This window comes from Galeopterus variegatus, unplaced genomic scaffold (genome assembly GCF_000696425.1).
Source record: "Galeopterus variegatus unplaced genomic scaffold, G_variegatus-3.0.2 Scaffold2555, whole genome shotgun sequence".
In the NCBI taxonomy this organism is placed as follows: Eukaryota; Metazoa; Chordata; class Mammalia; order Dermoptera; family Cynocephalidae; genus Galeopterus; species Galeopterus variegatus.
In genome coordinates, this window is record NW_007728666.1 from 225,816 (window position 1) to 237,987 (window position 12,172).

Below are 12,172 nucleotides of genomic sequence, written 5' to 3' on the forward strand. Positions count from 1 at the left end.
TCAAGCTCTCTCTTTATCGGCATTTAACCAATCACATCTCTTCTACCTTCATAAGCTTCTCCGGTCAGAACCATCTTCTGAACACCCACTGAATCTACTCTCTTTGAACTCTGTCCACCCCCCACGCCATCTCAGCCCCCATTATCTCACATCTGGACTATTCGTTCATCTCCCAACTGACTTCCCTGCCTTCATTTTTGCCCCTTCCAATTAATTCTCTATGCTGCAGGGAGAGCGATCATTGGAAACCACGATTCTGACCAGGCCGTTCCTCTTACAACCCTTCACTGGCTTCCTCTTGGCCTTAAGAAACTACCCCCCTGGCTTGGGGCCTCTGAGGCCCTGGCCCTGGCCCAGTGCTCCTCTCCAGCCTCCCTCCTCCTGGCCACACAGACCCTTTGCACTTCTTCTAAGGAGCCAGCATCCTCTTGTCTCTGGACCCTTCTTCCTGCTACTCCCTCTTTCTGGGATACTCTTCCCAGCTGCTCTAAATTGGCCAGCTGCTTGTCATCCCTCAGGGGCCAGCTGAGATGGCTTCTTCTGGGGCTGTCTGGCTATTTCTTATTATTTTCTCCTGAGACTGATGTCCAGCTCCACACAGCAGCCAGCACAGCCCAGATCCTATTCTGGCCACAGTACGCCTTTGATTAAAATCTTTCCATGTTTTTCAGTATCTTGAGGACAAAGTCCAGATTCCTCAGCTGGGCTGACAAGGCCATTTCGACAGAGAGGAGTAGAAGAGGAGAGATTTGGTGGGAGCACGTGAAGGGCTCCCATCTGTGATCACATTTTCTCATGCAGGGGGAGGCAAGGTCATCTGCAGAGAGTGCTGGGGTGGAAGGTGAGCACAGAGGGGGTGATGCTGGCTGTGAAGAGGGTGGAGAGAACCTGAGGGTCACTGCGGGAGCCAACCAGGGAGATGCAGTGTAACCTGGTTGAGACTGGCAATGAGGAGCTCATGGGGACACAGGCCACCCCGCTGTGCAGATTTCTCTAACCACCACTCACTGAGGGGGCAGGTGCAGCGAAGGTGGGTGGGTGGAGTCATCCATGGAGGGGTTTTGCTGGGAGGGTGGGACCAAAGGGCAGGGGGGCTAAGGAGTTGAGGAGTCTGTCAGAGAATGGCGGAAATGATGGGCCACAGAATCTGAGCCAGATGGGGAGGGAGGTGTAGATAGGAGGGCAGCTTTAGGCAGAGCTAGCAGGGAGGCCAATGGATTGCTGGATATAGACCCGGAAGAGGGCCAATGAAATGATCTGAGCAGGCAAGCAGGAGGCAGAAGGCGACGGGAAGTCTGCATTAGTGACGGAGGAGGTAGCAGCGTTTCTGTCTGTGCCTTGTCCCAGCTCTTACCACTGCTTCTCTCATAGTTGGGTGTACAGATGCCGACTTCCACTACTCTATGGAAGAGGCCTTCTGGGGGCACGAGCTGTATTCTCCAGCTCACATCCTTTTGGGAGAGCCTGACGCTGGCCTTGCCCATGGTAGCTGCTCAGTCACATGTTTATGCTGTGTAACCTTGCCCCTCATTCCGCATTTTCTAGGCCTCTGTGTTTCTGTTTTCTTTTAGTTTCTTAAAAGAAATATTGTGAAAGAGTCTAACTGTCCGCTGAAAGGAGAGGGATTTCTCTCCATATTACAGGATAGAAGGGTGTTCCGTGGTCCTCTGACAGCCTGGGACTCGGTGGTAAGAGAAGATCCTGCTTGGGAACCCAGGAGGAATGAGAATTGCTGGGGCACAGGGTGCAGGGCCTCCAGGGGGAAAGATCCAGGCCAGCAGTGGACAGTGGCCTTCCCTTCCCTTCCCAAAGACAGGTGGGTCTCTCCCTGCTCCTTGCACACACATCGCCATCTGACCAAGCCAGAGTCCTTCATCCATCCTACAAAGCACCTACTATGTGTCAGGCCATGTTGGGAACTAGGAAAACACAGATGAACAGGATCCAAACCCTGCTGGGATGAGCTCACCTCCTGACAAGGAGACAGGTACACAAAGAACAAATTGCAGACTGGCGTCTACAGTGGAGGCTGCTGGGGACACAGAAAAGGGGCAACTCACTAGTTTAAGGGGAGACGGTCAAGGAAGACTCCCCAGAGAAGTGGGTCTTGCAGGACAAGAAGGCAAAGAGAACAGAACACACAAAGCTGGAGGAAGTGAGAGATCAGGCTGAGTTCGTGGCCACAGTCCAGAGTGGCTGCGCACGGGATTCTTCAAAGGGAGAGAGACCAAATCCTATGAGGGAGGCTGTGAGAGGTGGGGAGCCACAGAAAGACTTTAAGGTAGGTTTTCATTTTGGTTTCAGGACGATCACTCTGGCTGAAGCGTATGTGTGCATAGGTGCAGGGGGAGGAGGGTTAAGGGGAGAAAAGAGTGAAGCCAGGGAGACTAGCAAGGAGGCTGCGGTACAATTCAGGCAAAGACAAAGACACGGAGTCCCTTCTAGGTATTGTGGATGAAGCTATGGATCACCAGACAAATACTTATGGGGAAATCAGAGGAGTTGGTGATTTGTTCTCAGATGCAGGTGAGGAGAGAGTGAAGGTGCCATCTGGGGGCTTCTCTCCTGGATGCCAGGTACATGGGGCAGCTGCAGATGGGAGGAGGAGCTGGCTCAAGATGGAGAGGAGGGGATTGAATTTGGAATGTGTTGACTGTGAGGCACCTGTGGAGCACCAGGAGGAGTTCCTGCTGCCTTTGGTGTCCGTGGACATGCCCTGTCCTTCTCTCCCGGGGCTGCCCAGGCTGCTCCCTCCCTCCGCTTGTAGCACCTGCCCCTCACCCATGCGCCCAGCATTTTCTGCAGGAGACATCGTTGACCCTGCCTGCTGAAAGCAACTTCCTTTCAGCCAGAGCCTCTGTAGCTCTTTTAGGGGCAGGTCTTGCTTCCTGCCTTCTGGATTTCCTCCACTGGGTTTCCCATAATCCTGTGAAGCAAGAAGTGGTGCAGCAGCAGCCGACACTTGAGCACTGCCTCCTGTGGATCTTCATCATTGCCACCCAGGAAATGGCACCGCAGATGGCGGGAGAGAGCCCTTCCGAGGCTGACTCCAAGCAGGAAATGACTCCTACAGCCCCAGGGGCTTTCAAACACCGCTCCCATGTCCTAGCTGGTGCAGCAACTACACAGACGCAGGGTGCTCTGGTTTCAGAGGTGGGGTAGGAGCTGCAGGAGTCAGCTGAAGGGAGACAACGCAAGGGAGGTGCAGTCTCCAGAGAAACCAGCTGACAACACCCCAATACTTAAAGGCCTCATCTGGAACCAGCACATGAGGTCCCCCACCCTCTCCCTGGGAACAGAAATCCACCACTTCCCACAGCTGAGGATCCACTCGACCTTCTCTCTTCCAGCTCCTTGATACCTAAGAGGAGAAACCAAGGGTTTGGTGGAGGAGACCTCCAAGGCACCATTGAAGAGGCGGAGGTAGGAGTGAAGAGCTAAATGGGGTGTGGGGGGTGGGGTAGGAAGGAGGGTCTCTGAGGTGCGATATCGAGGTGAAGACAATGACAGTGACGATAGCAGCCACCATTTTATTGCACATCTAACAAGCCCAGTCCTTCCATCCACGATGACATTGAATCCTCACAATTGATGACCACAACGATGACCATGACCACGACCCTCAAGAAACTGAGGCTAGGGAGGCTAAGTCGCTTGCCCACGCCCCCCCCCAGCTTCTAAGTGCTCCGGGGGGGGATTCCCATCTAGGTCTGTCTCATTCCAGAGCCCATGTTTTTCCCCCTTTGCCACCAGTTACTCTCCTCAATGGACGGTCACTGGTGCCGTCTCCGGGCGGGTCAACAATCCCCCTGCAGAAATCCCTGACCAGTGTTACAAGACAGGGTTGGATGTGACGGGGGTTGGAAATAGAGGTCAAGAATCTTCAGAGACCCCAGACACAAGCAGTTCCATGGACACAGACACCTTGTTCCAAGGAGGCACACACTCAACTTCCCGTGGTGTGGATGTGTGGGTACCCATGGGCTCTTAATCACACAGCATGCAATCCCAGAGAAGGGCTGCCACAGCCCTGGGGACATACCCACACTCACGCAGCCTCAGTCTCCACACACATGCTTGCCCTGGTGTGGTCTGGGGACGCTGAAGCAGGTCATGGGAAGGAGGGCTCTGCTCTGTCAGATGAGGCTGGCAATGCTGGATGTGGTCTCATGACGCCGCCCAGCAGACAACTGTCCTGAGATGCTGAAGATGCCGCCGCTGCCACTTGGGCCACTGGGAATAGAGGGGGTGGCTGCAAGGATGGGGGGGCAGTGTCCACTCACGCCCACCTGATACAGCAGCAAGCCCAGCAGCAAGAGCGAGCCTGAGGCAGCCAGTGCGATGCCCACAGACAGCATGGCAGCCAGTGGCTGGGCAGGGACAGGGGCAGTGGCCAGCCCGGCCAGGGTCAGGCCAGTGACCAGTAGCACAAGGCCGCTGAGCAGCACCATGAGGGCATCGGCCCCTCCTCCGCTGCGCAGGAGGGCCACATGGTGGGCCTGGCGTATGCAGTTCATGTCCTGCACAGCCGAGCTCATCAGTTGCTTTGCCAGCACCAGCAGGGCCAGCAGGCAGAGCACGGTGCCCACTGCGAGGCGCCACTCGCCCGAGCGGCTGCTGGTGGAGGACAGCAGTGCCACACCACCCGCCCCACAGCCCGCCACAAGGCCTACGGCCACGGTGAAGCAGAGTGCTGAGCGCCGTGGCTGCTGGGACCACCACAGCTCCACCTGTTCTGCCAGCACATCTCGGGGCAGTCCCCGGCCCCCTGGGGCTTGAGCCTCTTGTCCAGACATGACTTGGCCAGGCAGGGGTCAGGGCAGAAGGTCAGCGTCAGGGGTCAGAGGGTGCAGATCATGGCCTGGTGCCCCCACCACCTGCTTGTCAGCTACAGGTCCAGAGTCCTGTTCCTCTCACAGTCCCAGCTGTGGTCACCATCAGCTGCAGGGAAAGGGTCACAGTGTTACCTTCCCAGCCCACCTGCCCCTCATAGTCTCAACTGGAAGCCTTTGGGATGATCTCTGAGAATCCTTCCCAGTGTCCCCTGGAATCCCCCCTGGGAAAGCCCCCTCCCCAGCACTGTGCCTTGGGAATGCCTCTCCAATGACCCCAGGAGAGCTTCCTCCCCCACAGAGTACCCCCCAACCCTCCAGGGAATCCCCTCACCCAGCCCCCAACCTCTCTGGCTCTGGCTCTCTCAGTCGCCTGTCCCATCCTGGCTGGCCTGGCCAAGGGAGCTGGTGCCACAGTGGGACGAACAGCCAGAGATAAAGCCTCATTCAAGATCCGACTCACATGGCCTCAGCTGTCACCGCTGGTTCCTAGGGGGGAGTTGTAGAGAGGGAGGGCGCCTTATGACTTAACTCTTCTGGAACCAGCAGCCTGACCCTGAATCTTCTCTTAGGGCTCTCTTCCTTCTTTGTGGGCTAGGGTCTGACCCGAACACCCTCTCTCCCTTAACATCCCATCCAATCTCACAGCTGTAGCTTTGGCCTATAAGCTGCCAGTTCCCAAATCCCTCTCTCCAACCTGGATCTCTCTCCTGAGTCCATTGTCACCTTGACATCTCATAATCACCTCTCATGCAACAGGTTCCAACCCAAGCTTGTCATCTTACCCCAAACCTGCTCCTCCTCTGGTGCTCCTTACCTCAGGAAAGGCATCACCACCCTCTCAGCCACCCAGGCTCGACTCTTCCTCCTCCCTCTGCCGTACCTCATCCACGGCGGGGAGTCCAGTTCCCTGCTCTCAGCCCTGCTTCTGCCTCTTCACCCCAGCTCCCACCTCCTCCCTGGTCTTGCTGCTTCCCTCACTCTTCTCCACCCTCCCCTGCCATCCTCCTCCAGGATTTCTCTAGAGTGGAGCCAAGGGAGAAGCCCTGGATTTGAGACCCAGCTCCAGTTCTGCCCACTGGTGGAACCTGGACAAGGGACCCAACAGCAGTTACTCATTTGAGCTGTCCTCCAGAGGACAGTCAGCATGACTCACGCTGGGCAAAAGTAAAGCAGACATGGTCCCTGCCTTCAAGGGGCCCCAGTCTGCAGCAGGGGGCAGCAGCCAGCAGGTCCTGATCCTGTGCTCAGTGGTGGGTATGGGTTAATCAGCACAGGGCCCTGCAGAGCCCAGAAGAGGGGCTGGAGGGAGGATCAGTGAAGCCCGTGGAGTTCACCTTTTAAAAAAAAATCCTATATAAAGAGGACCGGTAAGGGGATCTCAACCCCTGACTTGGTGTTGTCAGCACCACGCTCAGCCAGTGAGCTAACCGGCCATCCCTACATAGGGATCTGCACCCGTGGCCTTGGGGTTATCAGCACCACACTCTCCCGAGTGAGCCATGGGCTGGCCCAGAAGTTCACCTTTTAGACTCTCAGTCTCTATCTGAAAAGTGAGGACAATAACATTTATCTTGAAGGGTGGGGGAAAGTCACTTGACATCTTCATTTGAGAATTCCAATGAGGACTAGAGGCTGCATAGATGCTCAAAGCACATGTTTTGCATAAATGAACAGGATGTTACCCCTCCATAGGATATAGCGCATACGTCCTGGATCATTCTAGACATATGACTATGTGGCTAGGCACAGGTTACACCTTGATGAGGTATCTGTCCTCTGCAACTCCACTACAGGGGCTGCTCAGCACACTTAATGGAAGGAGCCGGTGCCAATGCCCCCAAGAGAGGTGGGGGAGGGGCCATGGGAGGGGCCGTGGAGTCAGTCCCAGCATTCCCTGGGCTGTGGCTTCCCTGGTCTGAAAGTGCTTGCGCAGGTGTGCCGGGATAGCAGCAGAAGGCTGGGGGTGGGGTGGAGGTTCTCAAGGGACGAACTGGTGGGAGAAGGTGGGAGTGGGGGAGCTGTGGGGCACTCACGAGAAGCCTGGATGTCCTGGATCCGATCTGAGCAGGCAGGGCCTGGTAGATAGGGCGCTGTTTCCGGGGAGACGCTTCACCTGCTTAACCTGCACTCAGGTGAGCCTGGGGGGAGGGGGAGTAACAGGTGTTGTTTCCAGAGCAGGGCCTGAGCCGATTGGCTGACGTGGCACTGCTCTTCTGCTGGGCAGAGGCATTCCTGGGAAGGGAGGGGCTTCTGTCAGCTGCTGTTAAGGTTGAGAACACAATTTGCAGACCTGGGCAGCAGGAAGAATGTTGTCTATCTACCCCAGAGCCTGGCCCAACCCAGCCCAAGCTCCAACCCCAAAACCTGACCCCAACTTCAGCTGCAGTTTCAAACCCTAACTAGAACTCCCAGCTCCCATCCCTGGCTGAGCTCCCAACCCCTGGCTCCATTTCCAAATTCAATTCCAGTCATACCTCAAAATCCAACCCCAAATCTGGCTTGAAATCTCAGCTCCAACTCCTAACTTCAACCCAATATCTGGATTTAGTTGCTAGACCTCAACCTCACCTTCAGCCCCAACCCTGACTCCTGTTCCTGAATCTAGTCCCTGAAATCCAACTCCAACCTTAAATCCATCCTCAGCCTCAAAGTCCAACACCAGTTGACCCCCAAACCCAGCCCCAGTACCTCCATCCCTTGGTCCTTTCCCCTGGGCGGGGCCGCTCAAGCCCTTTGTTCATTCTCTCTCAAAACCTCAGGTGCCTGCCTGACTGTGGCAGGCCTGCTCCAGGAGGCTGGATCCTGCTGGGGTAGGCGGAATTCAAGCAAATTGGGAAGAGAGGTCAAGGCCTTTCAGGTGGGAAACGGGAGCTCCCAGAATAAACACTTCAGCTTAAAATGCCACACCCCTCACAAGGCTCTCAAAGTCCCTGCCATCCACACCAGGCCAGTCATTTGCCAGTGGCACCCTGCCCTCCAGCCAGGATGAGTGCTCTTCAGTCCTGCAGGCTCGGCCCTCCACTGTGCCCTGCTGGTTTTTGAACCCAGACTTCCCTCTGCCCAGGATATTTACCACTCCCAGCATCAGTCTGGTCAACTCACATTCTTAAACTACCATTGTCACCTCTTCCAGGAAGCCTTCTCTGACCTGCAGGCTGGTTTAGGTGCCTCTTTGGTGCACCCACAGCCCCTGTGCCTCCCCTACAACTGCTCTTACTGCAATGTGCTTAATTGTCCTTTACTGACTTACCTGTCATCCCTTGCTAGACAGGTGGTCCTCAGCGAGTACAGGGATAGTGCCTATTAAGCTAACCATCATGACCTCAGTAGCCAGCACCTAGTAGCCAGCACATGGGAAATAATCAACAGAATCAATAGATATTTGTTGAATGATTGGCTGAATAAATGAAAGCGTGGATTGACAGCTGGGGGAGGGGAGTTTGAGCAGGGAGCATGTGAGATGAATCTGGACAGACAAGTTTGTCTGAGGCTGTACAGGCCTTGAATGTCATGGGGAGGTATTTGGGCTAAGTATGAGGCCAATGGAGGATTCTGAAGTACAAAAGGGACCTGCTCAGGGCTCTGCTTCTAATAGGTGAATCTGGCATCACACACAACCGAGATTGGCAATGGGGGCGCTGGTTGGAGGGGACATAGGCTGTGGCTTATCTCCTGGCCTAGTCCCTTAGAATGCCTCTTGCTCTCTGCTTCTGATGTGTGTGACACAGAAAAGAAAAACAAAAGCAGAGTTATATTTCTACTATCAGCTCATAAAATAATTGTGCGTGACCTGCCTGTGCTCCTCCTTGCTTTGTTCTGTGGAGAGGACTGGGGGGCCGGTCATAATTCCAGAACAGCACTGTCCAATAGAAACACAACGTGAGCCACATATGTAACTGATAGGCATATTAAAAACTTAAAAAGAAACAGGAGAAATTAATGCATTAAAATTAACATATTTTATTTAATTCCAAAAATATTTTAATATACACCTTATTAATGAGCTATTTTATACTTTAATTTTGTATAGTCTTGAAAATTCAGTGTGCATTTTATACATACAGTGCATCTTGGCTAAGGCTGGCTGTAGTTCAAATGCTCAGTTGTCACATTTGGCTTGTGGCTGCATTCTTACTGGATGGCACAGTTCTTGATGTCCTTCCCCTCCAGAAAAGGTTAGAGCAGGCTAACCACTGTGGGGCAGCTGGATTGGGGGACAACATTGTGGCATTGCACATGTTCATCCTACCACTCTGCAAAGCATTATAAAGGTGTCCCCTTTATAACAAAGGGGCTCAGAGGGGCAGAGGAACAGGGGGCCTGGCAGGGCTCACTAGCTGTGGATTCCTCTTGTACACATTTGACATTTCTTTACACTCCTGGTCCCAAGGAGGGTCCAGTCCCAGCCAGACCCATGGTCCAGCTGTCCGAGGCAGAGCTGGAGAGGGGACCCATGAGATTTTCTGTCCTTTTTGGGTGGGAGAAACAGAGCCTAAAAGCTTCCTCAGTTTAAACATTGACTGGCAAGTCTTTGTTCTAGTTCTGGGCCTTATCAAATAACTTGGAGTTAAGGGCAGGTTCCTCACAGGGCTGTTGAACTCTGTCCCCGAAGCAGAGGGTGCTGGGTAGATCAGATGGGAAGGTCAGAAGGAGGAGGTGGCATTGGGTACAGAGTGAAAGGTGTGGACTGGAACTGCCCTTCTTCCCAGCAACCAGAATTATATTTTGTGACCCACCCCTATGACTATAGTTAATTACATATAGAGGTGAGCTCCAGACTCAAGCTAGGCCAAAAAGATTCTCTTTTTGCAATTTAAAATTGGACTGGAGATTTCATTTCAGCTCGGAGCCTTCTACTAATGAGAGATGCTAAGGTATCCTTCTGCCAGCTAAGCTGGCAATGGCAAGCTGCTCTGCAGAGAGGGGCAAGGACAAGAGAGGGAGAGGGGTCCAGCAGTGTCCCAGGCCCTGGTTCAAGTCCTTCTCGAGGCCTGGTTGCATCTCTGCCATGGGATTCCATGAGACACCCCTAGAGCCAGGTAATAAATTCTCCTTTTTTGCTTAAACTGGCTAGAGTTGGATTCTGTTACTTGTAGCCAAAGAAGGGCACCCGTGGCTCCTCTGTTCAGAACTAGAATCTCATAGTCCTAATTTTAATACATTTAATGTGTTAATACATGCTGTAGGTGCTTAGTAAGTGCTAGTTTACATTTCCTGCTCCTGCCATATCCCACCATGTGACACATACTAGATGAGCAGTAAAAACAAATTCTCATACACTGCTGGCCATAGTATGTTGTCAATATTGCTAGTCCCTCCTGTTGCTTGGCACACAGCAGAATTACTTCCTTGTAAATCTGCTCCCAGCCCAGCTAAGCTCAGAGGAGTGTGGCTGCATCTCAGACGCACTCAAAGCATAAGCAGGGCCCTGATGGTCTAGGGAAGTTTACCCCAACAGAGCTCAGTAAGAATGAACCCCACTCCTGGTCCTGGGGTGCTTTCTCCTTTCACCTCCACTCCGTATCTAGAGCGATGATGGTAAGGGGGTCCTAGCTGGGCATGCAGATATTCTCAGGCCCACTCAGGCACCTACTGAGAATAGCTGATTGGCAATGGCTGGCCATACTTTGTGTAAGAAGCCATGGGGAAAGGTAGATGTTGATGCAGTGCCTTCTGCAGGGCAGGATCTTCAGTGCTGAGAGAATAGGCTGGCAGAGGAGGTTCAGTGATGCCAAGACTCTAGAAGAAGGGGAGGGGACCCAATGGATGTCTGAGGCCCAGAGAGAGGAATTCTGGAGGCTCTCACACCAGGGTGGCATGGCAGCCCCCAAAGGCACCAGCTGTCACGCCAGAATTGAATGATGGACTGGAACCTGAACAGCAAGAGCAGGATCCATGCCCCTACAGTGCTGCAGGAGGAGGTGACTTCCAGGCCCATTCCACCAGTGAGGGGTCAAGTAGCTGAAGAGAGCTTGTGAAGGATGAGGTGGCACCCGTGGGCTGAGTGCCTCCAGCCTCCCATAGAGTCAGAATAGACAAAGTGGAGGGAGGTCTCAGATGCAGCAGCCAGAAAACCAAGGCTATCCCACTGGTGGATGTAAGGGCCCTGGAGAGAACATGGAGAGGCAACCAAGACTGTACCCCTGGCCTAAATTTCCTAGCAAGAAGCTGTGTTCACCCCTGTGCAGCCAAGACAACACCCTGCTGGTCAAGGTGCCAGGTTCTGCTGGGATGGGTCTCTCCTTTGGCCTGGACTTCCTCCTCCTCACCAGCTGCACAGCAGCCAGGTCTAGGTTAGGCTTAGGTTAGTGTAGTTTGGGGGGTTTCAGCTCCTTTTATTTCTGGCTTAGATTCTCTGGGTACCAAGTTCTTATAGCCCCTGGCACTTGGCCCGTGGTATTTTGTTTGGGCGTGTCTCCCATGCAGTGTGTAAGAGCACGGCCTCTGGTGTCCATGGGCAGACGGGGCTGCAAACATGCCCTGCCTGTGTGACCACGTGCCAGTTACTTTACTCCTCTTTGGTTCTGGTTTCCTTGTCTATAAAGCTAAGGTCCACCGTGCATGTGAAATGCGATTTCTTGGTTCTAAGATATTTTTCAGTTAAAGCATCTATCATGTGAATGTTGATACGTCCTAGCCACAGTGAATTTCCTTCCGGTCCTCAGAGTGCTCCAGCTTCCTCTGTGTCTTTCTTCTTCCTGCTCATTCTCCTCCCCTTAGGCTTGGCTGACTCCCAGCTGTCCTGAAGTAGAAGAGTTCACTTCTCTCTCTCCCCCCTGCCCTCATCTTGGTCCAAACCACTGTCCTCTCAACCTGGACACCCACAAGTTCCTCCTAATGGGGACCCTCGCCTCTGCCATTGGGGCCCCTCAATCAATTGCCTACACAGACACCCAAGTGAACTTTAAAAACAGATGGCTCTTGCCTTCCTGGAACTCTCCTTGTAGGAGAGGCAGGCATCAAGCAGCAGAGCACAGCTGGTATAGTGAAGGTCAGGACCGAAAACAATATGGCGGTGTAATTTAGATGTTGGGAGCAGAGACTGTCTTCCTGAGGAAGTGACATTTCAGCTAAGATCTGAAGGATGAGTAGAGGTTCACAGAGTGAGGTGTGGGGCAAGGGCATTTCTGGCAGAGGGAATAGTATGTGGAAAGGGTCGGAGGCAGGAAAGACTTTGGCCTTTTCTAGGAACTGCAAGGAGGCCAGTGTGGCAAGAGCTTGGGAAGCAGCAGGCAGTGACTCACAGCGGCTCAGTGCTGGCCTCTGGACAGCCCCCTACCTCTCATGGGCCTTCAAGGCCCTGCATGATCTGGCCCTGCTGATCCCCTTCCCGCCCC

The 12,172-nt window shown here is 53.7% G+C and overlaps 1 protein-coding gene across 1 annotated transcript; it reads right to left on the minus strand.

The window, feature by feature from the left end:
- Positions 1–3,669: 3,669 nt before the first annotated feature.
- TMEM125 (transmembrane protein 125) lies at positions 3,670–5,243 on the minus strand. Its single transcript, XM_008582281.1, has 2 exons — positions 5,179–5,243; positions 3,670–4,941 (listed from the first exon to the last, which is right to left on the minus strand). Exon 2 carries the CDS (start codon positions 4,794–4,796, stop codon positions 4,137–4,139), a length of 660 nt encoding a protein of 219 aa, XP_008580503.1. The 5' UTR covers positions 4,797–4,941; positions 5,179–5,243; the 3' UTR covers positions 3,670–4,136.
- Positions 5,244–12,172: the final 6,929 nt, after the last annotated feature.

What these genes read in the sequence shown, in the direction of transcription:
- TMEM125 (XM_008582281.1), bottom strand. Translation starts at nt 4,796, where the DNA reads ATGTCTGGACAAGAGGCTCAAGCCCCAGGGGGCCGGGGACTGCCCCGA.